The 27,462-nt window shown below is 39.6% G+C and overlaps 1 protein-coding gene across 3 annotated transcripts in view; it reads left to right on the forward strand.

Annotated features, from left to right (window-relative positions):
- The first annotated feature begins 8,670 nt into the window (after positions 1 to 8,670).
- zc3h18 (zinc finger CCCH-type containing 18) overlaps positions 8,671 to 27,462 on the forward strand; it is a 32,378-nt gene continuing 13,586 nt past the window's right edge. For 2 of the 3 annotated variants that reach the window (XM_029522807.1, XM_029522809.1), the window contains exons 1-11: positions 8,681 to 8,835; positions 9,850 to 10,784; positions 13,347 to 13,431; positions 14,348 to 14,496; positions 14,693 to 14,788; positions 17,089 to 17,231; positions 17,708 to 17,737; positions 17,967 to 18,081; positions 18,373 to 18,644; positions 25,689 to 25,868; positions 26,936 to 27,061. In XM_029522807.1, coding sequence (XP_029378667.1) covers positions 9,861 to 10,784; positions 13,347 to 13,431; positions 14,348 to 14,496; positions 14,693 to 14,788; positions 17,089 to 17,231; positions 17,708 to 17,737; positions 17,967 to 18,081; positions 18,373 to 18,644; positions 25,689 to 25,868; positions 26,936 to 27,061 — 2,120 coding nt within the window. In that variant the 5' untranslated portion in view covers positions 8,681 to 8,835; positions 9,850 to 9,860. Of the gene's footprint in view, positions 8,836 to 9,849; positions 10,785 to 13,346; positions 13,432 to 14,347; positions 14,497 to 14,692; positions 14,789 to 17,088; positions 17,232 to 17,707; positions 17,738 to 17,966; positions 18,082 to 18,372; positions 18,645 to 25,688; positions 25,869 to 26,935; positions 27,062 to 27,462 lie in introns of all 3 variants that reach the window. The other variant, XM_029522808.1, reaches the window with a different exon arrangement.

Consider the following 27,462-nt stretch of genomic DNA (forward strand, 5'->3'; position numbering starts at 1 on the left):
TCTATGAGTGAACGAACAGGTTTTGTTGGTCTTTGAAAACTTTTGAGCCTTTGAAAATCCACACAAGCTGCATGGGGCCTTTTCCCCAAATGTTTTTTCATTTTCTCAGAGGGCAGGACTTCAATAGCCAGGGAATTCAGCCTCCAACAGAAATTGCACCAGAGAAGGTTAGCCATTGAGCATGAGTTACTGTGGTGATATATCCCAGGAAGAGGTGATCCACATTTATAGGAATGAAAACCAAGGCTTTAACCTGACGTTACCTCATTGACTCCACATCCTGCTTCATGGCAGGCCCCTGGTGTGTGTGGGAGTTCACAGTGTTCACACAACTTAGTCCTGTTTTGATGTTACCAATCTTTCATTGTAAATCTCTCAGATGTTTTAATAGTACCTCTGTTCAGGAAAGAAGGTCCTCTTGTCTTTGTGTCTTATCTGAGTGATGGTTTGATGGTAGGGTGGCAGGAAAAGAGGATCTCAGATCCATAACCCAAGTCTTCCTGTGACCTGCCATACCAGCTACATGCTGGTTCTGGACATGCGTCCACTACAGGAGGATAGCGTCAAGGTCAGCTTCCAGTTATCAATGTCCAGTTCCTCTCTGTTGGTGTCACCTTGAGAAGAAGAAGCCGGGATGCAGTTTCTGGTCATCTGATGCCCACTGAAAGAGCCCCACCCTGACCTCTGGGGTGTCAACTCCTGACACAAATTCTCTCTCAGGGTCAGACATGCAGAGGAAGGGGGATGAGGTGAATGGGGGCTTAAGGGACTGGAATGCTTCATCAGCAGCAGGAGACCAACAGAAGGATACCTGGAAGATGTCAGCAGCCAAAGAACTGTGCCCAAGGATGGATATCCGTGGCCAGTGCATGTAGGAGCGGGACACGATGGTCCCCCCATCCACCCACCAGCAACCCCCTACCCAACGCCCAGCCACCCACCACTGTTGTCCCACACACCCCAACCACCGCAAACCACCTGGGTACCCAACACTCACGGGACATCAGATAAACATCAGATTGTCCTGCAATGTGTTTTATACCAAAGGGTCAGTGCATTCAGTGATTTTATGACTATAGCCTATTCTCATTTACATGGAACTTGTTTCCTTCAACATGTTGTCAAGAAAATAAATTGTTCCATGTTTTTTCCTTACATGTGTGGCATATGCACATCCCACACATGAAATTTCATAGGTTTTTATTCTTATCCTACAAACTGTAGAACTTAAATACTTAAAAACCCAGCCAGGCAACATAAATTTCACTCATTTGTACATCTGTACGCAATTTGCGACCATCATTCCCACATTTGTGAAAGAAAAACACATTTTGGGCAGAGAAAACAGTGACCAAACCAACAAATCTAAGAAAAGTTATTTAAATGCTGAGCTACAGCAAAAGAGGAATGGATCGGAATCATAAAAGAAATATATAACATACAGGTATATAAACCAGGCGCGTCGCCAGACACTCTTTACCGGGGCACGGGTGTTGTGTCCCCCTGTAAAATTCTCAATGAAATGCCATGAATGAAGTCTTTTTTTTTATCACAGAATAATATCCGTACCCCTGCGCTATGGCTGCTGTGACAGCACGCAGCAACATCACTTCAAAGAGTAGAGAGGTTGCGTTGCAGGCGCAGACGCTGGGTGCGTCTATGCTGCACAATCACTGAATGGAACGGGCGACACCTAGCGCGAAATCTAATTACAAACACTGCTGTCGCTACGCTGTCACCGTGTGTGGACCGGACTTACACTCAGCGGACAGCTATCCTACAGGCATGGACATAAGAAAGTTCTTCAAAAACAGAGGCGGTCCGGACAGAGCAGCAGCAGGGAAAACGAGATGAAGAGAGGTAGATTAAGTTGTTTTGGCTCGTGCACTGCGCCAGATGTTAATGGAAATTATTCTATTAATTCACAACCAGCAGACCACACACAAGACTCTTTAAGCTGACTGTACTGTACATATTTTTTCTATAGTACTACTGTACATACTTTATATTATCTATAATACTTGTTTATATTGTTTATACTCTACATTATCTATTGTCTAATTCTATTTCTTTCTATCTTATCTTATCTTATCTTATCTTATCTTACTCCGTCCCCTCCGTTATCGGGCTGTTTTTATTTTCAGATTGAGGTAACAACAACATACATTTGATAATAAAGCAGGCCTACAAACAGGTTCTTTTAATATCAAACTGGAACAATGAACAAAAAGTCCTATATCAGATTAGAATAAAATAATTCCGCAGTATTTGCATTATCTAACCAAAATATGAGTGAAAGAGGAATAATGTGCATTCATGGCAGTATTGCCATGAGTGAACACACAATAAAACAGGAAAACTCCCCTCAAATGTATCAATTGCATTTGTAAGTGTGGTTGGCATTAATATAGTGAGGCTGTGTGTGTGTGTGTGTGTGGTGGTAAGAAAACGGTGCAAACAAGTACAAAGTACAACTAAAGGAGGGAACGGAGACTAAGCTCAATGTTCAAGCCAAACGAACAAAGTACAACTGTCACCGGGAATCCATTGGTAGCGGAACGGCTCTGTACTCCGTCGTTTGTCAACACCCACCGGATCCGTATGTGATGCGCACTGTTGCGGCTCCGCCGGACAACTGGAGCCGGATGTTTTATTTTGTGTGTGTGCACAACCCGTTCTGTGCGTAATTTAAGCGCCATGCTCCGGCATCCAGCAAAATAAGAACTCCCGGAGCTGTTCCGGAGCCTTGACGCAGCGGAGCCGCAGCCGTGGCATTTGCCGGTGAGAAGAGATAACAAAAAGCGAGGCTGAAGCAACAAGCCTGAAACAAAACCAAACCACACAAGGAACCAAGGGAATTTGGGGGTCACACTCAGACCTACGGACATTGACCCAAACATGCATGTTCTCGGACGGTGGGAGGAAACCGGAGTACCCATGCAGGCATGGGGAGAACATGCGAACTCCGAACAGAAAGGCTCCGGGCTTGGGAACCGAACCCGCTATATTCTTATTGTGGGGCGACAGCGACCTGGCTAGTGCCAGTATGCCTGGAAAAAAAATACTAATTATGATCTGAGTTGATGTGTATCATAGGCGTTTCTACCCCGCTTTTGGGGGTGCTGCAGCACCCCTAAAATGTAAGGGATTATTTTCTTTATTTGTTTATTTTTACTGTGTGTCGAGGTTTAATACGATGAAGAACTGTCAAAACCATATGCAGTATATGGTTTAATTGTAATATTTTAATAGCAAAAATACAGCATTACCCCCCCCATGCTTCGAAAATGGTTTGATCCGCCTCATCCCTCTCACCTTTCCCTATCCCCGGCTCTGAACGCTTCACCTGCAGAATGTATTAGTAAATAGCCTAAACTAGGATATGTGACATATTTCTTCTACCACTCAATACCAACACGTTATTATCTTCACCAGTCCTTATTGCTGCTGCATTCGTAGATCACTGGTTATGTTGTTAGGTGTTAGCTGACGTGTTTTCTTGCTAGGTTACGTTACAGGTGGTCTGTCAACATTGTACCTCAGGCTGGGTTGCCTCTTTTTTTATTATTATATTATTTATTGTTAGTATTAGTATTAGTATTTTGGAGATTTGAAGCACTTTTCTTTTTTGAGAAGTAGATTTTTATTTATGTATTTGTATTATATAATACAAACAAGAAGCAAAAAAATCAGAGACAAACATTGAAAAAGTCAATTTCTGTTGATATGTTTTACATGTTGTGTATTGCATCCTAAATAAAAGTCCAAAAATAAGACTAAAGTCCATTTTTGGTGCTCACTATAGGGGACTGTTTTACTCCAGAAATTATACATATATACTGTTTATGTGTATGTGTATATGTATATGTTGAGGAGCCGCTGTATCCAAATGAGTTGTCTTCTTCTAGAACTTAGGTTATAGGTCCATACATAGGTTAAGCGATAAAGTCTGCTTTTATATGTTATATATTTCTTTTATGATTCCTCTTTTGCTGTAGCTCAGCATTTAAATAATTTGTTGGTTTGGCCACAGTGTCTTCTCTACCCAAAATGTGATTTTCTTTCACAAATGTGGGAATGATGGTCCAAAATTGCATCAAAATGTACAAAACAGTGTAATTTATGTTACCTTGCCAGCCACCACTCTGAGTGCTCAGCACCCCTAAAACTCTGATCCTAGAATCGCCCCTGATGTGTATGATGTGAAGTATGCACAATTCATTTCATTATTAGTTGTCGTTGAAGATATATTAGCGGTAAAGCTTAATTAACTATGGTTACAGGTCTCAGAATTTAACAGAATGTCCTCCCTTGAGTCGTTGTTTCAGTCATTCATTCATCTTCTACTATTTCTACTCGTGGAGGGGAGCGGGAAGGGGGTGCTGGAGCCAATCCCAGTTCACAGTGGGCAAGGGTGGGATACACCCTGGACAGGTTTCCAGTCAATCACAGGGCCAACACACAGAGACGGACAGAGACGATCAACCACTCACACTCACACTCAGACCTGTGAACAATTTAGAGTAACCAGTTAACCCAAACATGATGTCTTTGGACGGTGGAAGGAAACCGGAGTAACTGGAGGAAACCCTCGCAAGAACGAGTAGAACATGCAACCTTCATATTGTAGGCACTATCCACTATACCACTATGCCATTATTATTATTATTGTTGTTATTAGTTAAGGTTGTCTTCTCATGTAACTAGTTCAATATAGTTTTTTTAATGGCTGCTAAATTTGGCAGCCTGGGACATCCAGATACTTTTTTACAACTTTGAAGTCAAAACTATTTTATGTCATGTTTTTGAAACATATCCCTCTGTTGAAAATGCTCAAAACTTGTGTAAGGATTGGTTGAGGCATGTTTATTAAAGGATAAAACCAAAACTGAGAAGCTTTAACACTTCTTATAAAATGTTACAGTTTAAATGCATGAGACAACCTAAAAATGTAAAGTATTCTTTTAATAAAGGAAATAGAAGTTCATATAAACATTTTAAGTAATGTTTTCATTCCTAATGGGGCATAACGGGTTAGGAAATTTTTGCAGTTTTTGCATTTTTGCATAAAGGCAAAATTGCATCAGGAAGGAGATGACAATGCAATTATTGATGGTGATTTTAATTTAGTTATGAATCCCAATTAGGATGCCAAACGCTATGTTCACAGTGCAAAGTATGACTAAGTCCTTGGGATACATACACATGTGGAGGATGTTATATCCAAAAAGAAGGGTTAGTTAGTTAAGGGTCAGTTATTTCCTGTTGTATTGGGAGTATCTTAGCATCAGACCATGCCATACACATGGCAGTAATATAATTCATATGACTAGGTGGATATCAGTTAATCTGTTTTACAACAATCACAGTTTGAGGAGGCCTTAGGAAACCAAATAAGATATCTTAAATTGAATGCGCAAGCAGCTCCCTCTACAGGTATCGCCTGGGAGGCACTTAAAACTACACAGAGTGACTTTGAAATTGAGGAAAAGGGAGAGACTTCAGAATGGCTTGAAAAAGTACAAATTCTGAGAACTTAAATGAAATGTAATTATGACCTCATCCTGTCACAGAAATGGCTAATTTTCACTCTTCAGAGTGAGGCAAAACTACTGTGACCTTGGGGATAAAGCAGGTAAATTATCTGCAAAATCAAATCTGTAAATATTAATTATGGTTTTCAAGAGATTTAGGAGAAATTACAAATAGCAGATTCTCAATATGATAAAGACTGTATGGAAACATTTTTTCAATGACTGGATCTTCCAAATGATCTGACTCACAAAAAACAAATCTTGCTCGTCAAATAATCAAATTTAAATAAAATTTATGAAATAGTATCAAACCAACAGTTATATTAAGGTGCTTAATATACAGAACAGGTGTAGAACAAACTCTTTATGGAGTTGTTAAAGAGACCCAACATATCCCTCCAAGAGCAAGTACTTGGTGACAATGGCAAGGGGGAAGTAACAATGTAGAATTAACAATGGGAAATGATTAATGGTGTGTATTGATAATTAATGGCAACTATTGCAGAAACAGTTATTGAGCAGGAAAATGGAGCAGAGATGATTCAGCAGCTGTAGGATGCAGAAAGGAAGAGAGATGACAGGAGGAGCTAACCACAGACTACGAGAAGAAACAGATTTAGACATGTAATGATGTAATGTACATGTATGTTGCAAGAGAGAGGCACAGAGAGACAGAGACATAGAAAAAAATCATTGGTGTAAATAAAGTCCTGTTTCCAGAGAGTTCACTCACTCATTTTCTACCTAATATCTGTTTCTGGGACGCTGGAACCAATGCTTGGGGCAAAGGCAGAGCACTCCTTAGACAGGTCGCCAGTATAACAGGGCCAACACATAAAGACAGACAAAAACAGACAACCACTCACACCTATGGGCAAGTAACTAATTAACCTAGTCATGCATGTCTTTGGATGATAGGAGGAAACCAGAGTACCCGGAGGAGTACCCTTGCAAATAGGCTTGAGTGCATGAAAAGTAAGTGGGTTTTATGCATAAACATACTGTTGACAACATTAGGTGTGGTTCACTGATCCAGTGTCACTTGATAGCAAAAAAGCATTTTGATATGATAGAATGAGGATTTTTTTACTGGGATTCTTGAAGTGTTTGGTTTTGATGAAATCTGCCTCTAGTAGATGATTGACCAGAAGCAGCAGTACAAACAAACAGTTACATATCATTATATTTGTAATTGGGGAGAGGCACATGTCAGGTCACCCCTCACCACCCCAGGTCAGCCCTCTGTTATTCTGTTTGTTGATGATAATCTTCCAAAGTAATACAGCATCAGTGTCCATAAACTGTTGATGTATGAAGACAATATAATTTAGTTGATTATGATCAAATCAAATCAGATTTATTTATATATATTGCCAAATCACTACAAAGTTACATCAAGGCACTTTACATTTCAAGCAGGTCTAGACCAAAGTCTTTATATAATTATTTAAACAAACCCAACAGATCCCACCATGAGCAAGCGGTTGCAAGGAAAACCATCTTTTAACAGACAGAAACCTCGGGCAGAACCAGGCTCATGGGGGGCAGCCATCTGCCTTGACCGGTTGGGTTGAGAAAGAGAGAGCGAGAGAGACACGTTGGGGCAACATTGGGTAGAGTAGGGAGAGAATGAAAGCAGGAGGAGGGGATATTCAAGACAGGTGCAGGCAGGAACATACGATGCTGCATGAAGTTCATAGAAATGATGCTGTATGGAGTTCATGAAGATATGGGTGTGGTGATTATTCACCACCTGCAGGATGAGGACAGGGAGAGGAGGAACTGGGAGAGACAGAGACTTGCGGATACATGGTTGGTAAATAGTTACACGTGCTTAGAACTGGGAGAAGCAGGGACTTCAAAGAAACATGGTTATTGATATATTGGCGCATGCAAGGAGGAGAGAGGGAGAGAGGGAGGGAGAGAGAGGTGCTCAGTCCTACCGGCAGCTAATGAAGAGAGGCTAACACAGGAGAGACATGATCTCTTTTCCTAGTTCTTGTTAATATTCATTCAGCAGCATTCTGCATCAACTTAAGGCCTTTGGACATCTAGATAATAATGAATTACAGTAGTCCAGCCTAGAAGTTACAAATGCATGGACTAGTTTTTCTGCATCCTCTTGAGAGAGGATGTTTCTGATTTTCCTCATGTTTCTCAGGTGGAAGAAAGCTGCCAAGTTCTAAATTCTGTACTCTGTTTATTGGACCCAAAATAGGCTTTTTATACTTGGCCTAAAGGACTCTTGTTCTTTTTGGAAGTGTGGTATTGAAGAAGGTACATTGGTGCATGCAGTGTGGTCAAGATCAAATAATTATCCAGAGAGCATGAGAGTAGAAACAGTGGCAGTTTATGAAAGGATGTCATGCAGGACAGGAAAGAAAATTTTCTCCTAAAATGGAGCATGTACCTTGACTTTGCATGTATACCAAAGTACTGACCAAGTGGATGTATGATCAAGGCTAAGATATGGGGCTGTGATGTTGTGGTTGATTATGATTCCTTTTATACTCTTTTCTTCTTTAATTATTACTTTTAATTATCTAAGTTGTTTCTCTAACGTTTTCAGGTGGCACATTCTGCTTAGTTTAATTGTAGAATGCTCCCTATTTAACTGTTACACCCTGGATTTCTGTCAGTTTGAAAAGAGTACCTGGTAGGTTTTGACTTGTATTGTTTCTTTCAGCATGAGAAACATATAGTCAAGTGCTAACACTAACCTACCTGCTACAAAAATACCTCTGTGACATAAACAACACACTTTCAGGATTGGTGTCTGTGGATTTTCAGCTTGTCTGGGAGGTCGGCTTATCTTTAAGGATTACTGTATTTTAGGAATAACTGACTTTGGTTGTTAAAAATAGAAAACAGACATGGAATTTGGTAACCAGGACCAAGTGGGCCCTGGTTGGAAGTTTTGGTTCAGATTATTTAGTCACTATACATTAAGTACAGTTGTACTTAAAATTTATTATCAATACACATGTGAGCCACTGGTATCTTAAGTGATCTTGAAACTCTTTCACCTCGACTTTGACTCGAGTTCTCTCCGACAGCTCCCAGCGGGGGAAGTGGAAGCATGAACTGAAAGCTGCTCATTACAGTACCGTCTCTGAGATTGTCGTGCGTTGATGACGTAGAAGTAATGGCAGCTCTAACTGTGCCGTGCGGGGTGCTCTATCTTCTCTAGCATAGCGGCTCAATCAAACGTTTTAAATTTATTGTAAACTGTAAAGCAAGATCGACGGAAAGAGGTATTTAACGCAGCAGCGCCGTCTTTAAACAGCTCTGGGTCAGCAAGGTGAATGAAATGTGTGATAATCACCGGCTATCAGAGTTGTAGCCCGTTTTAGCCTAGCTTCATATAACGCTGCATTGTCAATTGAAAGCTAAGTTATTGTGCTACAGTGCCATCGAAGTATTGCCCCGATCGTTTCTACCGGATTGCGAACTTCATATACCCGCTTTATTTGTCTATCAGTTGAGGAAAAACTTACACTTCAGTCGGGGCATTTTTTCTTCGTTAGCTAGCTAGCTAGCTTTCGTCGGGGTTGCTTAGGTATGGGCCTTGTTGCCAACTCGTGCGACATAGCCATTAGAAGTATTACCGGTGATTTTACACTACAGATGATCTTATGCAATACTCTATTTGTGTACACACAAGTACGTATGGAAGATGTTCCTCAAGAACACTTTGAGGTTTATGGCATTTACTGTTGACAGTACTGAGGTAGCTAATGATTCTCTGTCGAACGGGCAGCACCGGGAGCTAGGGGAGCAGTCACTTCTACATAGTAGACACATTGCGTTTAATTAGAGTTTAATTCATTGATTATTCCGACAGCATTTTTAGAGACAGTAGGGGTTTTGTCTTGATAGCCACTTTGTTGGCAAAAGTAACTCCAAATATTCCATATCCTTTTCTCATCCATAGAACAAACATTTCGAGTTCACTGCTAAACATTTTGGTATTATTTGTGTGTAGACAATCTTGAATGCTGAACACACTAATTTTTTTTCTGTTTTGTTATTTCCTTGTATAGTTTCTGTCAAGGTAAATTGGGTTATGATTGTATACAAGCAGAAAGATTGGACAGCTTAGTGGTAGAGCTGCATGCTTTGCACGCAGAACAGGAAGGGCATCTGGCATAAAAACTGCCAGATCAATCATGCAAGTCACACAGCTGACTTACTTTGACGACCCCAAATAGGGAAAAGCTTATATATATATATATATATATATATATATATATATATATATATATATATATATATATATATATATAGTAATACTACTGTTTTCTGTTTATACCAGATTATTCTCTAATGGATTCTCCTGAAAGCCCTACCCAATCCCCCCAGTCTCCTGAGGAAGAAGAGAAGGGTCTTTCTGACTGTGAACTTCTGAATTCTTCCGATGAAGAGGACAGAGTCATGTCAAGTAGCGAGGCAATCCCTGAAGAGGAGAATGGTGGGCTGGTTGTGGAGGAAGAAGACGACCTGGCAGAGGAAAACAGAGAAAGAGGTTTGGATTTAGAGGAGGAGCTAGAAGAAGAGGATGGGGTCGTCCCAGAGTTCGTCTCTGATGAGGATCCTGGAGGGATTGGGCAGGAGGATGAGACCATTGTGCTGATGGATGGGGATGAAGATGGTTCGCATGGATTGGATGGGGTGGAAGAGGAGGAGGAAGATAGGGTTATTGACACTCCACAGTCTCCATACTCGGAGCCCGAAAAGGTCAAGGGCTTTGCTGATGAAGAAAATGGTGAAGACAGGGAGGAAGGATATAATGTCAGTGGCTACAGAATGGATGCCTTGGTAGGGTCTGATCCAGCTGAAGTTGATTATGACTATGATGACAAAGGCAAGTTGGGAGAGGAAAATGAACGGACAAGGACTGAGGAAGAGGACAGCAGGAGGGCTGTTGTGGTTAAGGAACTCAAGGATGACTCCGCTTCTGATTCCCGAGAGCTAGATGAGCATGAACTGGATTATGATGAGGAAGTCCCAGAGGAACCCAGTATCCCTCCACATGATGAAGATGAAGATGAAGAAGATGCAGAAGAGGAGGAGAATGAGGACAAGAGCACTAAGAAGAAAGAGAAGAAACCTATCCTCCCCCCATCTCCTAGAATCAACGAATCCAAGAAAACAGAAGATTCCAAAGGGTCTGAACGAGTGGGCAGAGATCCTTTCAGAGACAAGAAGAAGGATGAGGATGATGGCGAGATTGATGAAGGAGAGATTGATGTAAGTGCTAATAGTTTTGCTGGTAGTTACATATAAGGTGATTGGGTAAATGTAGGTGGCTGAAAAAATGCCTGGTGTGGAAGTTGTTCTCTTAATACATTTTATTTATGTTGTGCTAATTCATGACAGATTTGCATTAAGACATTTTACACATACAGTAGATTGAGACCAAATTTTTTATAGAATTATTTGAAGACACCCAACAATTGAGCAAACACTTGGTGACAGCTGAGGGAAAACTTTCTTTAAGAGGTAGAAACCTCAGAAAGAACCAGTTTGACGGTGGGTGGAACATCTGCCTCCACTGCTTTGGGTTGATGGAGAGATGGGGAGAGAGAGAGGGGTGTGGAGATTACAGCCCATATATGCATGTATATAAGCCTCATTTAGAAGGAGCCATTGAATATATTGGCAGGTAGACAATTGAAATGTATGTAATGTAAAAAGAAGGACTTTATTGGTCCATTTCAAGTTTTGACATCTTAGAGTTTTTCCTCTTACTCCCCGCTTCTTGGCAGCAGGTGAATTTGTAAGAGAAACGTCACTTTGTCTCCACAATAATGTAGATGTCCCAAACTGTGTATAGGGATGTGTATGAGGGCTTGAAATTTTTTTTTTCTCAGGATTGGAATCAGCTAAAATGGAACTTGAAGAAACTAATACCAATTCTTTCATCCCTTTCTTCTACTGTTTGGTCAACCCCGGATTTCATGATTAATTTTGTAACGGACCAAGTTTATTTTTCTAAGGTTTGTTTTGTCTCTCCAAGCCACAGAGACATGCCACTACCCTCTCTTACACTTTCCATGTGTCCACTTTACTTTGCTTGCAAAGTGGGCATACACATCACTTCAATTTCTGGATTCACAGGCTTTCATTTAGCATTTCTTTAGTAACATGTCTTTTATATTCTCTTTTTCATTTGATATTTAATGTCTCAGCCATATTTTTAATCACCACTGCAATGCTGCAACTAATTCATCTATTGGCTATTACATTTAAGCGTTTTTACAGATGAAACATATCCTGTTACTGCATTAAGCACGCTGCAATTCATGTAAGAGTATTTTTTTTCTCTGTAAAAGAGTATGTATGAAATGTGGAATGCATTTGAAGCAGTGGATTGAACACCAATACTCATGCTAAGCACCACCACCACCACCATGCTAAGTCAAAATACAGCTGCAGTATGCAATGCCAAAAAATGTAGTTGACTCTTTCCCTCAGATGAGTTTACATTTCCGTGCAGAATATGCTCATCACATGACCATTGACACATTAAAGAAAGATTGACCTGTAGCCACCAAGCATTTATCAGTGTTAATTTAAAATGTTGTCCTCTTTTCAGTCAAATTGGGATAAGATCTGATTTTAATCAAAGCCACAAGTATAGACAAACATTTGAAATCCATAGATTATGTTTTCAATATGGAAATAAGCAATTCATTGACAAAACAATACAATGTTGTGTTAATGTCAAGTGGTTAATTTACATTTTCTCGTCTTAATAGGAATTGTCTTATTTTGCATAGATAGCAATCCATTTTGCTCTCTGATCAGCTGGAGGTCTTTGTGGCAGAGCCATTCCATCCAGATTTGGCATTTTGTTGACATGATTGCATCATACAGTTGGGGTCTTGAAGGTTTAATGTAAGGCACATTCAGGTTTGCTGGTCGGCAACTTCCCTTGTTACCATGTTGTGCCACTCTCGTGTATTTGTTAGGGACTGTTGGTTTTAGGTCAGATCTTTAAAAACCAAGAGAGGAACACTGTCAACACCAACATATTTGGGTGCCAATGACATTTTCACACAATTACCTGAAATCCCACATTTAACTTTGGATTTCTGCTGTCCTCTACATTTGTTAGCTAATACACAGAACAGAACACATTGCACCTCTAGCCGTGGCTGACTAAAATTCAGTCAGTGTTAATCTTGTGTCGTTGGTGGAAACAGAATAGGAACTCTGAAGAGAGCATTTGTACAGGGTGAGGAAAAAGGACTGAAGATGGTTAATGATGGAAAACTATTTTTGTAACTTTACTTTTATTAATTTACATTGGACAAGGTGCGATGGACAATAATCACATATAGGTAACACAAGCACAGATGAAAATTTAAGGCCATTCTGTTGGTGCGTCTGTGCTAAATCAATCTAGTAAAATTTTTAATGCTTGCACCCAAATTAAAGCATGATTTCACTGAATGGCTTCCTGATTTTAACAAATAATTAAATTTGAAAAGTTAAGTATAACTACCTTCTTAAATTTTTCCCGTTGCCCCTTTGTGATAGTTAACCCACTTTGATATTGTAACATTTCACACTGTTGTTGATTCCTGATATGAAGATAAGGGCTGCATTGTGTAATTTCTAAAAATGTCCTTATTTATCAGTTTTAAAACCCAAGCACACTATCTGGTGTCAGTACAAAATAGAAATTAGCTAACTTCAAAACTGATTATCTTTTTCATGACTACCAGATAAGGTACCTATGATTTGTGTTGTTCTTCACTGAGAGGATTGAGTGTGACATGATCTGTTTTTTGCGTGTTTGAGCAGGATGATGACCTAGAGGAGGGGGAAGTCAAAGATCCCTCAGACAGGAAGATCAGGCCACGTCCAATCTGCAGATTCTTCATTAAAGGTAGGTGGTAGAAAGTGAATCAAACCCAAGACCTTGATCCAAATAGCTGGATGTCTGATATTATTTTTCACTACAATCTTCTTACTTTTACACTGGCATCTGGTGATTCAGTAGCAAGAGGGTGAACCCTTGGAATTAACTAGAGAGAGAGAGTGTGAGTGAGAGCTTTTTATAGTTCTCATTTTTTTCTTTTACTATCAAACCACTCAATCTCTTCTGGGTGCGTTCAGCAGTAACTCCTCTGTCCCATGACCACTGAGGAGCCTCATTGCAGATTATACAATTGTTTGGAGTGATTTATTGTTAAGGCATTAATGAATGCTACTCTATTCACAATATAGTGCCTTTGAACAGCGCATCAACATTCTGACCCCTCATAACTAATGATAATAAATATTCTCTTGGATGAGTTACCTATGAGTGGAATCAGTTCCTAATGATGACAAGCTGTCGAGGAACCAATTTGCTATAATGCCAATAATGTCCTCTTGCATTACCAGGTTTATAGAAACCTGAATTCATTGACAGTCTTTGTAAGCCTTGTGCTTTTATTAAAATCTGTTGATATATTATGTAAAGGAGCAATTTTGAGGAATTGAATATGTCAGCTGACACTCCTTATGATTGTTTCAATAACTGGACATCAGGCTTGATAACATTTTTAGATATATGATTGTCTATATGCATTTTTTCTTTTCAACAATGTGCACTATTTTCTTTTTAGTTTAACTGAATATCAGATGTTTTGGTTTTTTTTAATCAGGCAACATCCTAGGTGAGTGCAGGTCACTTATTCTTTCTCTGCGTGACCTGATTGCTAACATGAAACTGCAGAATATGCCTCACAAAGGTGTGTTTCAGGTAGTTTGTCTTTATTTGTTCTTACTCTGGGTAAGATATAGTTTTTCTTATCCAGGAAATTGCACTTGGGGAATGAACTGTAGGTTCATTCACCCTGGAGTCAATGACAAAGGCAACTATTCCCTCATCAGTAAACCTGACCTCTTCTCACCCAATGGAGCGCCTCCTGGAGGACCACACCCACTCATACCCAATAATCCCTGGGTATGTGTCTTTCCTACTTGTCTGCATGAAAACGATGCATTTAATTTCTTCGCTTTCAAAGACTCTTTGCACATGCTGTTACATATAAAAGAACAAATTAGAGTACAAATGCTCAGGTGCTGTATCTATGCCATTTGCAGTTATACAGGTAATATGTACTTGTAGACAAACAATCCATTATTTTCAACCATTTTAGGCTGGGCCTGCAGTGGAGGAGCTTCCTCCGCCGCCTCCTCCTGTTGAGCCTCCTGTGGAAAGTGCTTGGGAGAGAGGTCTGAGGCACGCCAAAGAGGTAAACATTCTACCTGCTTCTCATACAAACAGCTGCTCAGAAGTTGCCTAATCTAGAAGACATTTTGTGATGATTATGTAGAGCTGGGCAGTAAAACAATCTTGAAATGCGGTCACGATAAAATTAAGATTGATAATGATGACAATCTTTGGGCATAATTTACTCCACATCATACAGCAGAAAAAAGGGCAACAACATCCAGTCAGTCTGTTTTTTCTGGCTTATATATGTGACATGCCTACTTCATATTGTGAGTGAAGTGACTAAGTTGTCTGAGTTGCCGTGGGTTGCAGCCAGGGGCAGAAAAGTTAGAGTTGAAAAAAGAGAATAGATATAAATGTAAGTGGAGTGGAGGCTGACAAAAATGATAAAGGTAATTTTATCATAATGATCGGTCTAATTCAGTGGTTCTCAAAGTGTGGTCTGTGAGGGAATTTCTAAAAAAATATGTTATACATAGTCATGTCTGCATGAAACCTTTTGAAACCTGCAAGAAACATTTTACACTCAATATTTTAAAAGCATGTTATTCGTTTTCTTTTTTCTTTTCTTATATTCTAAATTTGGGCAGCACAGTGGCATAATGGTTAGCGCTGTTGGCCCACAATAAGAAGGTCACAGGATTGGTTCCTGGGCCTGGCGCCTTTCTGTGTGGAGTTAGCATGTTCTTCCCATGTCTGCGTGGGTTTCCTCCCACCATCCAAAGTCATGCATGTTTGAGTTAATTGACTCTAAATTGTCTGTAGGTCTGAGTGGGTGGTTGTCTGTCTGTATGGGATTGGCTCCAGCACCCCACGACCTGGAAAAAGATAAAGCAGTTGAAGATGAATGAATGAATGAATGAATATTCTGAATTTTAACTGGCCTAGAGATGTAGCTCAGTGGTATGGCACATGCTTTGCATCCAGAGGCCAGGGGTTTGAACACTTGTCACAAGGCAAGCCAGTGGTATGTAGGATAAATGGGGAGGGTTTCACCAGGAAGGGCATCAAGCGTAAAAACTGCAGCCAACTCAATCATGCAAATCAGAGAGCTGACTTACTGTGACGACCCTGAATGGGGAAAATTCGAAAGAGGGGGAAAAACACATAAAGTTTAACCAATTAAATCTGATTCATACAAATACAGATGGCTACCAAATAAATTAAAAAATTAAAAAACAATTAAAAAGTATTTATATATATCACAAAGTAATGAATCACAATTGTGTGGATTAATCATAACCCTTCTACACTGAAGATTCCTGTTGTCCACCTGCACTTTTTCCTTATTTTCGCCATAGACAAGCCAGAAAGTGTCCTGTCAGTAAGTGCTTTCACCCATTTTCCCATAACACTTAGAACCTTGAATATCTGGCAGTTTACTGTATGTCGAAAGAGCTTAACAATGAAGGACCAGAATCAGCAATTATACATGTTTAATATTTGTTTTTTTATTGATGACCAATCCAAATGAAGAGCCATAACTCGTTTTTGTTCAATAAATATAGGAGTGATGAGTCCATGGGCATAGCGGACGCGAGGTATGCAGGGGCATGTCCCCCGCACTTTTTACAACCTTTACAACCACTTAATTCATTTATAACGTGGGAACGCGTTTTCACAGGCCCCTACTAAACACATTGTGACCAGGCAGAGCTAAGGCTGCAAGCACACACTACTGTCGTGTGTGATTCAGATCTCCACAGTTCTTCAAATATGTTCAGCAAGCCAAGAGGCAAAAAAACTTAAGACACCTTTTTCAGACAAACTGTGTAAGTTGAGTAATGCTGTTGAATGTAGATAATGTTTAGCTAAAACAGAGAACTTTTATATTATATATTATGTTGCCTTTAAGGACTTTGAAAGATAACAAATAGATGTCAATTTCATGATCTAAGGTAGTTAAGGTAGAGCTGTGAACTATTTGTCCCCCTCACTTCTAAAATGATGGCTACACCCCTGAATGGATCCCAAATTTACTAGTTATTTGGGCATTATCATGCATTAATATTGATCCTATAATTGATCATGATCAATCTTAATAATAAGATACAAAAACACTGCACTTTAACAGTCCCACAATAGGGCCTCCATCATGAAGATTCAGTTTTTAATAGAATAGCTTTTAGAGGTGATTATCCAACTGTATGATAATTTTAGAGGATGGAGTTTCTGGTTGCAAAGGTTTACATAGAGAAAAGTTTAGTTGTTAGTTTTTCAATGTTGATATACATCGCACAATCCAATGGTTGCTATATAGATTCACAAGCGAGAAAAGTAATCTACTCCATATTATACACATTGTTCTACATCCCATAGGTGCTGAAGAAAGCCACCATCCGCAAGGAGCAGGAACCAGACTTTGAGGAGAAGCGTTTCAATGTGACCATTGGAGAGGATGAGAGAGAATTTGACAAAGAGAATGAGTTCTTCAGAGAACGCAGCTACCGCATCATCAGAGAGTACGACCTGCTCATATTCAACACATTATTATACAAGACAGAAGTTTCACGTGGAACTCCAAAATTTTGCAGCAGTGATTAAATCTGGTTGGCCTTTCTTATGAAGCTCTTCTTCCCTGTTAAGACAGGGAAGATATTTCAAATTAATCACCGTTGTGCTCTGTCTTGCCTCAAATTTAGCTATTACTGCTAAGCAGGCTAAGATATGACTTTCAGTTTTTCATTTTCTCTGTCTCTGTCTCTCACTAATACAAGCTTTCTGTTTTGTGAAGTAAATTCAAATATTGATCATATTGGATCATGTCAGACTCTACAGTAAAAAAGAAATGCTTGATGAGGTGATATACTACTGTACAATGCTTCCAGCCAGCCTGAAGTTTTCATGAAGCTGCTTTTAACCTATCCAGTTACTCTATTGACGAATTACGAAAGTAATTCAAATGATTTGTTTTCATTGATTGTTCTTTCTCTTTCAGTGAAATGGACATCAGAGATCCCATGTATGGGTAAGTGTTAATCCAAAGCCGCAGCATATCACAGTGAACACCATGCCAAAACACCTGCCCCTTTTATTTTCTACTAAAAACTATGTGCATGGTTAGACAGTGACACGTGCCACAACCTTGAGAGATATAAGAAACAACACCAACGAAAAAAAGACATAGCAGAATTGAACTTCATGGTTTAGGAATATGCCATGCTTTAAAACACAATGAAATGCTTTTCCTTTGTCAGTGACCCATATAATGATCCATACTATGACTATGAGATGGAGGCCCTCTGGCGAGGTGGCCAGTATGAAAACTTCAGAGTACAGTACACAGAAGCTCCTCTTCCTTACCACTACAGTGTGAGTATCTCTCAATGCCTCCTATTTCTCTTCTCTAAATGTAAGCAGAAATATTCTCCATTTCTCATTGTCACTGCCATCAGTGAAAAGACAGAAACCAACATAAATGGGCATTAGGCTTAGCATTGCAAGTGAGATCAGGAAGCCAAAAAAGGATTGGGAGTTTCATAAATTGATTTTGGTTGTTTCTGGTTGCAATATATATTTACCACAAAAATATGAAGCCTGGTGGCAGTTTGGATTTTTTTAAATGGGTTTTCTGTGTAATAAGCCTCAAGTCCATCTCAACAGGAACGTGAACGTGACCGTGATCCTCAGGAGCGGCACCGGGACAGAGAAAGAGAGAGAGATCACCGTGAAAGGGAGCGGCGACAGAGAGAGAGAGAGAGGGAAAGAGAGCGGGAACGTGAAAAGGAGCGAATGCGACGAAAAGAGGAGTGGGAGCGGGACAGAATGAAGCGGGATGAGAAGGACAGGCCGAGGATCCGTCCACCTCGAGAAGCCAGAGAGAAGAAAGATGAGGACAAATTGAAACCGCGTTCTCCCCTCAGCTTGCCACTCAAGTAAGTGTACTTTCAGTGGGCTTTGCATTGATTGTTTTTTGTATACGTTTTGGATGTGTTGTTTTGATACACCAGAAGAGGCCATGGGTTCATTTCACGAAGCAGGTTTAGTGGAAACTCAGTCTGTTAACCCTGAAATGTAGTACCTTAGTAACAGACTCCATGAACCTAGGACTAGGTTTTTCTCATTGAACCTTGGGTTTCTCTCTCTCCGACCTCTTTCAGCCACACATGGCATTTGATTTCCTCATTCATTCAGTCAGCAGATGAGTTTTGGCGTAGCATAGGTCTGCTGTCAGTTATTTGATGAATCCTAAAAAAAATAAATAAATCAGTAAGCATATATTAGAAATCCATAAGGCACAGCAGGTGGTGACTTTATTCACTAACATGGCATGTCCTCTTGATAACGATCCTGTGAATGAAAGTGCAGCATGACTGCGCAGAGAATTAAATATTCGTCGGGAGATGGTTATCAGACTGCATAGATGCTCTAGCATTTCCAGACAATTATCTGTTTGAGCGGTACTGTTTCACATCACAGTCCATCATCTACATACACTTTTTTCCCAGCAGGAGAATTTTGTCAATCTCTTTTACTGGTAACTGGGAATACATAAGGAGGACATTAAATGATACAGTTGCACATTATTTCCACAGAATGAACCTCTGGTGTTTACTGAACATCCATCTCACTGCGTCAATCTATGCAGTGGAAGTTCACGGACTCTCCTGCTCCTGCCCAACCATGCCCTGTTAAAACGAATGAGTTTCAATGTAGACTAAATATCTTACCTGACAATGATATTTTTTTTGTTTGTTTGTTTGGTTTTTTTTTTACTAAAATTGGACTAAAACCTTTTTGAGTTTTTGTCGACTAAAACCATCACATATAGAAATTACTAAAATTTGACTAAAAATAATAAGCATTTTCGTCCATAAGACTAAGACTAAATCTAAAATGGCTGCCAAAAATAATAGTGTCTCACACTATATTCCACCAGAATGTTAAGAAATGTGAATTGCAAGAGAACAATCAGTAACATATCAAGATGTTACCTCTCTAGGGCTTTCTGGATCCCCCTCTGTAAAGGCAGCAGACACAGTTTCCTTGTGCTCTCCATCCCAGATGAGTGATATGTTTCAGTATAAATCTTTGGAGTATTGCCTACATACAGTTACAAGGTCTGTTGTGTGAGGGGGCTACACCAGGCAGATACCACCATCAGAATCTTTTGGTGCAAAAGAAAAAAAAGGGCATGAAAGGGGAATAAATATTTATGAATAGGTTTTTAAAAAAAAAGATATATATAGGCCTACGCATATTACATTATATAAAGGCACTTGAGTGACTGAATGGGCTCAGAGGATGAGCTGCCACCAGGGATTCCCTAAGCCACTGGCCTTCCTAAATTCTTGCTTAGAGCCAGCTCGTCTACCTCTGTTAGAGGTGGCGGTGCTGAACCACCACCCGTTTTACGGGCATCTGCCTTCTTTCTGTTGGCTGAGTAGAAGTCTGTGTTAGTTAAAATAGGCTTAATTACTTAACAGAACACGGTATAGATGAGAAGACATTTGTGTGAAAACAGCATCATGTTGGAGATAAAACAACTGCACAGTTGAAAAGCCACATAATATTTAATTTACAATGTAAAACATGATCAAAATGAAGTACCCCCAGATTATGAAGATTATGCCAAGGTCTTACCTATTTCATCTTAAACTGCTTCTAAGCATGCCTCTCCCTCACAGGATTCCACCTAAATAAAATAAATTAATAGGCTACCATTCAAGCAGTTTCCCCCGTAATATTATTTGAATTGCAAAGGACTACATTTAAATTTACGCATTGACCCAATGTTCTCCCACAGCGTCTCCCTCTCTTTGGCAGCCGCAGCGGTGTCGCACTTCTTTCTAAAAACATGTTCAAACTCACCATATGAGCACATTACGATGTCCAATTCTAGTGGGGTGTAAAACACAGCCCTCCTCCTCCCCATTGCCATGGTGACTCCTTGAATCAGGGCTCCATTGATGCGCTTAAATCCAGGTGAATCTCCCCCCCGACTCTGCCCGACCTTCCTGACCAGCCAATCACAGTGTGAGGGGTGGCCTTGCTGTGCTCTACCGCAATACCTTAAAGGTCACTACTGTCACTACTCATTCGAATGCTTGGCATTTAATCTTACAGGCCCCACACCGACCATCATTGTCACCATCTACAGACCACCAAAATCCTCTGCTGTCTTCCTCATTTTCGTCACTGTTAACATCTGTGTGCACCATGTCTCCCACTGTTCTCCTCCTCTGTGATTTCAACATCCACATTGACAACTCATCCAGTACTTTTACAAACGATTTCATCCTTCTCCTGGACTGTCTTGGACTCATTCTGTCTGTCAACCACCCAACCATAACAAAGGCCACATCCTGGACGTAATCTGTTTCACCGACATTGTCCCGGATAACCATCTCCGACCATAAACCTGTCTTTTTTAACATTCACATTCAACTATCCAAAGCCAAAGAACAACGGACCATCAGCTTCAAAAACATCACACACGTCAGCCCCACTGATCTCACCAACCTGATTACAATTTACCTGAGTCCTCCTCCATCATCCTCTCCTGCTGACCTGGTGAACAACTACAATAACTGTCTGTCCTCTTCCCTCACCACCTGGGCCGTCAACTGGAGCAACTCTATAAAAAGACCAGACTCACAGTTCACACCCAGATGTACTCTGATCACCTTCACCACTCCAAGAATGCTCTCTCTACTGCCGAATCCTCCTACTATTTCAACCTCATCCTCATATTGGTACAGAAAACAATAGTCCTCTTCTCCACTGTCAGCCACCTGCTTCATCCACCCGAAAACTCTCCCTCCAGACACCTCCACACAACAACCTTCCTGCAATTTTTCAGATCTAAAATTACCACCACTCACCAACAGCTGGGCTCATCGTGCACTTCCTTAACGAAGTTCCTCTGACCAACCTCAGACAAACACTCTATCCAATTTCACCCTGGCATCAGAACACACCATCTCAGATCTCATCCGTAAAGCAAAAACCAACACCTGTCAGCTTGATACTCTTCCCATCACCCTCATCAAAGCCTGCCTGCTGTCCATCTTCGCTATGATCACTGAAATAGTAAACTCCACCCTCTCTCAAACTGGCTGCCATCACACCCATCCTAAAAAAAAAAAAAACCCAGCTCTGACCCTGCTGATCTAAGTCACTACAGACCCATTTCCAACCTTCCTGTCATTTCCAAAATCCTTGAGAAGGTGGTCGCCACACAACTACAGTAACAACCTCCAAGAACCCTTCCAATCTGGTTTCCGCTCTCAATACAGCACCGAAACAGACCTAGTCAAAATCTCCAACAATCTCCTCCTCGCAGCTGGCCCCAGATTACTCACCATCCTTATCCTTCTCAACCTTAGTGCAGCTTACGACACCATCTCCCACACACTACTCCTGGACCACCTTGCTGGCTTTGGGATCACAGGTGTTGCATTCTCATAGCTCTCATCCTACCTCACTGAAAGACAACAATCACAAATCTGGGTGTTCAAGTGTCCCCCAACGGTCTCTTTTGGGTCCCCTCCACTTCATCATCTACCTCCTCCCGCTGGGCAAAATCCTTCATAATCATTGGATCCATTTCCACTGCTACGCTGACGATACACAGGTCTACATCTCCTCCTCTGCTGCCCGGATCATCCCCAACACCAAATCAATCGACCACATAACCCCTTTTTTCATGTCACTCCACTGGCTCCCTGTGCAATACTGAATTCATTACAAGAATCCCCTTCTCAAAGCTCTCCACAATCTGGCCCCCACGTTACCTGTCTGACCTCCTCCAGCAATCACTCCCTCCTGCACCCTCTGCTCAACCTCCCCAGGACTCCTCTCCAGCCCAACCCCACGCCTCAGCACCATTTGCGCCCAAGCCTTCAGCTGCTCATCACCCAGACTCTGGAACTCCTTCGCCCCACACATACGACAGCCAGACTCCTTCTCACCATTCAAATCATAACTGAAAACTCATCTGTTCAAACTGCTTTATTCACTATAACTCAACTTTGCATTGCACTACCCTCCCACAGAACAAATGTTTGAATATGTTTTACTGTGTCCCCCTTTTTTGTTGTTTGTCTTAATATGTCTATATTATTGTGTCCCATTCTTTGTTTATTGTCTATTTGTTTGTCTGCCCTAATACCCAATATGCTTGTATTCTCTGTCAGGCAACCTTGGGTGACCTGAAAGGCAACATATGAATAAAATCTATTATTAAATGTCTTGTAGCAGGTTAAGCATATGTCCCCATAAAATAATCTGCCATAAACCAAAAATGTGTGGGTCAAGTCTGCACATTATTAAAACCCACTACATTAATTTGCCTGCTGTCAATGTCTTTGTAATACAGGCAGCTCTAATCTGCCTCAGTGGCACTAACACTTATATTGAAAGCGACTCAACAAAATCGAACCAAAGCCCATGTTTTGCTATTAATGAAGAAAAAATTTCAAACCCTTATTGTACAGCTGCAAATTAAGGAACTTCAATACAAACCACAAATTAGGCCTACTCATTGATTTGCAGTAATGACAAATCAGATTTCAGTCCACCAGTTCAAGACAGAAAATACAACCAGTGGTGTATACATTACTTTGCCAGCCATTGTGGTCTCTAGGTTTTTCTTTTCTGGCTGAAATGCAACAACATTTATGACATGACTGTTAGCAAAATCCACGTTTTGGTGTATTTGATGCAGTGCATCTGGAAGCAATAATACCTGCTAAAAGTGATGTGGAAACTTTGCCTTTTAAACTATTCTTCTAGGAATGTGTTCACCGCCATGTGATCTACACGCAACCTTCTATCTCCCTAGCCAAATAACAGTTTGAGCCTTCAGACACTTTCCTTTATTACATGTGGAAATAGAGAGTGGGCCAGTATTTTCATTTCATTTTGAAAGCCAAGTAATCCTGAGTCTAGAAAATTGAAATTGAAGTCATAACATTCTGCAGCGTCGGCTGTATATAGTAGACTCTTATATAAGTAATTACTTACACTGGCCTGTTTTTGTTGAATCTCTATTAAAGCATAATTTGTATAGTGCCATACAAGTCATTAATGTGTTATGAAAATAATAGAAAATATGTTTCAAATATAACTGTGCAATTAAAACATTAAATGAAAACAAAAAAACAAAATCAACTTTTATACTCAGAACATTTACAAATACATGAATCAAATTTTACATGTAGCAGGGGGCAGTGTAGAGCCACTAAAACTGGACTAATGTGATCTCTCCTCTTGTTTCTGGTTATTAGCTGAACTGCATGACAACTATATTATTTTTTAAACTGTACTTTTAATAATTTCCGTAATCTCTTTGAATTAGTTAAAAAATAGAATTAAGAAATTAACTTGATTTCTTAATCAAGTTAATTTAATAAAAAAACAAAACAAACAAAACAAAAACAAGTTGTTTTTACAGGCTGTATTTACTTAAGCCTGTACTCAACATATCAGTGTTTATTTTCTATCCTTGTGCTCTTTTTCATAAACAAATTAGAAATACTATCAGGTTCATGCAGAGTTTAGCTTTAGCTTATGGAATCACCTGAACCTTGCCCCAGACCAGTTTTTAGTTTTTTCTAGAAGCCGCCTCAAACTGATTCATTAAACTCACGTAATTGTGCAAACATCCTATCATCTGTTCTGTGGGCTTTATAGATTTATGTGTCCCACGCACCACTTACTACTTCCTCAAAAAATACAGAGAAGAATAGAAGCTAAGGACATAAAGGTAGGTTCTATTTTTAGCTAAATGGCTAGTTCCTGTCTGAGTCACTTGTTTACTTTTGCGTCACGTCTGTGGAATTTCTCATTTGTAGGAGGAAATTTACTTGACTTGCATCCTGTATGTGCTTATTAAAGGATGTCCATTAACATGTCCCTGCTTTTGGTTATATTACTTATTGTTTCTTTAATCCTTAGACTTTATGCAGCGCATTGACTAAAGGCAGTTTTGACAGTACTACAGTTTTAGTACTAAACCCAAACCTACTCCTCATACCAGTTGAAATGACAATCCTTTGCCCTCACCACACAGTAACTGACACAGAGACAGGAATCTGTCACTCAACGTTCTTTAAATTGTTCAATTTATGTGTTCAACAAGTTTGCAAGGAAATGCATATCCACTCATTTGGTTAATTTCCTCCAACAAATAGGGCAATATTTATACATAGAATTAAGGATATTAAATTTTGCTCTTTTTTTTTTTTTTTTTTTACTTTTATTTACTTTTTTACCTGGGGAAATCTCACGCCCATTGATGGTAAATGTCGAAGCTGTACACATATTTGTGTACAGCTGTGATATTTATCCCTGACTGAACCCAAAACCTGATTTTGGGGCAGCTCTGTTAACACTGACTATTTATTTGATTTAGCATAATCTTTCTGTCACCAATCTCTTGTAATGACTACTACAAATAGTTTTTGATTATATGGAAAACAATATTCAAACATTTACAGTATATGAGTTTGTACAGTGTGTTGCAGATTGAGATAAAAAAACTGTAGCTTTAACTTTAATCCACTTTTCAATTAGGCCACCAGATCTCACACTGTTTGGTCAACAGGGAATGCGTCATCTTTTTAACATTTTGGTATCACTGTGTCATAATCAGTTTTTATTCTTATTCAGGTCAAACTTATATCAGCAAAATTCTCATGTTTAATTGCCCTGAAAGTTTTCACATTTTCTTATTAAAACATTAATTCCTGTAATAATTTTACATATTTATTATTATTATTTTTTTACAATATTATTATCACTGGTGAATCATTCACATCTGATTTTCTTAGGTTTTAATTTAGATTTTTCCATTTTAACTAATAAGAAGATAAAAAAAAACAATAGGCCTCAGTTTGGGTGCCTTTGCTTAAAGACCTAGGTGGATTTTATTAAGTGAATACAACATTTAAATTTGCAATTAATCTCCATCTCAGGCCAATGGAGCCCCCTTCAAAGAAGGAGGTTGTTCCGTTAATGAGGCGACCAGATGAGTGGAAGGATCCGTGGCGTCGGTCCAAATCACCCAGAAGACGCCCTGGGTTGGGCTCTCCACCAAGAGGCCGCCGGAGACATAGACCCTCAGGCTCTTCTGTTTCTTTGTCCAATTCCTCCAGGTAGGAACTCCTTCATCTTATGATGTCCTGTGTGACTGAGATGGGATATTGAATAATTGGCAATTCATAATTTTATCACTAAAAGGACTATGTTGTGTGCAGAAGAGTTGGAAGAAAAAACTATTTAATTAATGAAGAAATGCCATCCTTCAGAAACACAGTTATATTTGTGCATACAACATCCTTGGCCTTTTGTGTGATTCTCTGCAAGAAAACCTAATTTTAACATTTTAACACCTGAGTCCAAACTTAACACATATGTCCAAGTCAGAGATACACAAAGGAATAATTGTTAGAATTTAATTCCATTAATTTCCATTTAAGCTGAAACTTAAAGCTGAATATAAACAGACTAAAAACAATTCAATGATAAGAATTTTAAGATCATATTAGTAGCAGTGTAATAATAAGTCACTTTTCATAGAATTGTTTGGTAGCCTAGCTTCCCTCCATAAAGATGCAGAAGAGGGGAAACCCAGGCTTTGTTCGCGCCTGTCATTAACAACATGTATAAGGAAATCTGATCGCTAGTGAAAGGCCATGAATACAGGTGTGAATGTCCCCAAAAGGATCCTGAGGTTTATTTTGAAGGCAGGGTTGAATGGACATACTTGGTGCTGGTCACTTGTGATCAGATCACAGATCAAATGCCAGGTCTGACATGGGCCTTGGGCGTTGTTTTCAGTTGTACACTTTTGTCTGTTAGCAGTATCATTTTTCAGACTATAGAAAGCTCTCCAAGAGCTACTGAAGTTATTATGCAAATGTTTTCACAGGTTGTGTACTTCCCATTTTGAAAATGTGTATGTAGTCAAATTATATATAAAGCTTTCTTAACCTTGATATTGTGTTTAACACTTTATATGTAGACCATGTCCTTGATGTACCTCTATGATTTGGTGCTATATAACTCAAGTTGACTGATTTAACTGTATCAATGCTAGGCACCCTCTGGCTCTTAATAAAGTTTTTTATGTATATTGGAGGTAAATGCAAAAAGGTATTTTTTTCTAAATTTAAGAATTTTTGACTCATTAACTCATGTGTTTGTGTGTTTGTGTTTACAGGTCTTCATCACGCTCTTCCTCCTACACAGGCTCTGGGTCATCTCGTTCTCGCAGCCGCTCCTCTTCGTTCAGCTCCTACTCCAGCCACTCCTCACAGCACAGCTCCTTTAGTGGCAGCCGCTCCAGGTACACAGAACTGTGTATTTTTGTGTATGTTGCTATACTTAGCTCTTGAATTTGCATCGAAGTAATAAATGAGGTTGTACAGTCTTTCCTCTACATGTTTGTACAGGTTTTCATTAGTATTACTCTTCCCCTGTACACACTAAAATAAAGAATAGCTAGTAGATGGGTTTAATGTAGCATTGCTATATGTTTCAACAGGTAAGGTTGATTAGATGTCACAAACCCTAACCCTGTTTTTAAGTTGTTAAGATATTAATTTAATTATCAAGGAAATTGGCTTAAGCTCTTCCATTTAATGTTTAACCTTCATTTTTTTCATTTTCAAATCATTAAGTGAAATATCATAAACCTTTGTACAGCTTTTGCAAATAAATGTGCATCTCAGATTTTACCACTAAACC

Source organism: Echeneis naucrates, chromosome 16 (genome assembly GCF_900963305.1).
Source record: "Echeneis naucrates chromosome 16, fEcheNa1.1, whole genome shotgun sequence".
Lineage (NCBI taxonomy): Eukaryota > Metazoa > Chordata > Actinopteri > Carangiformes > Echeneidae > Echeneis > Echeneis naucrates.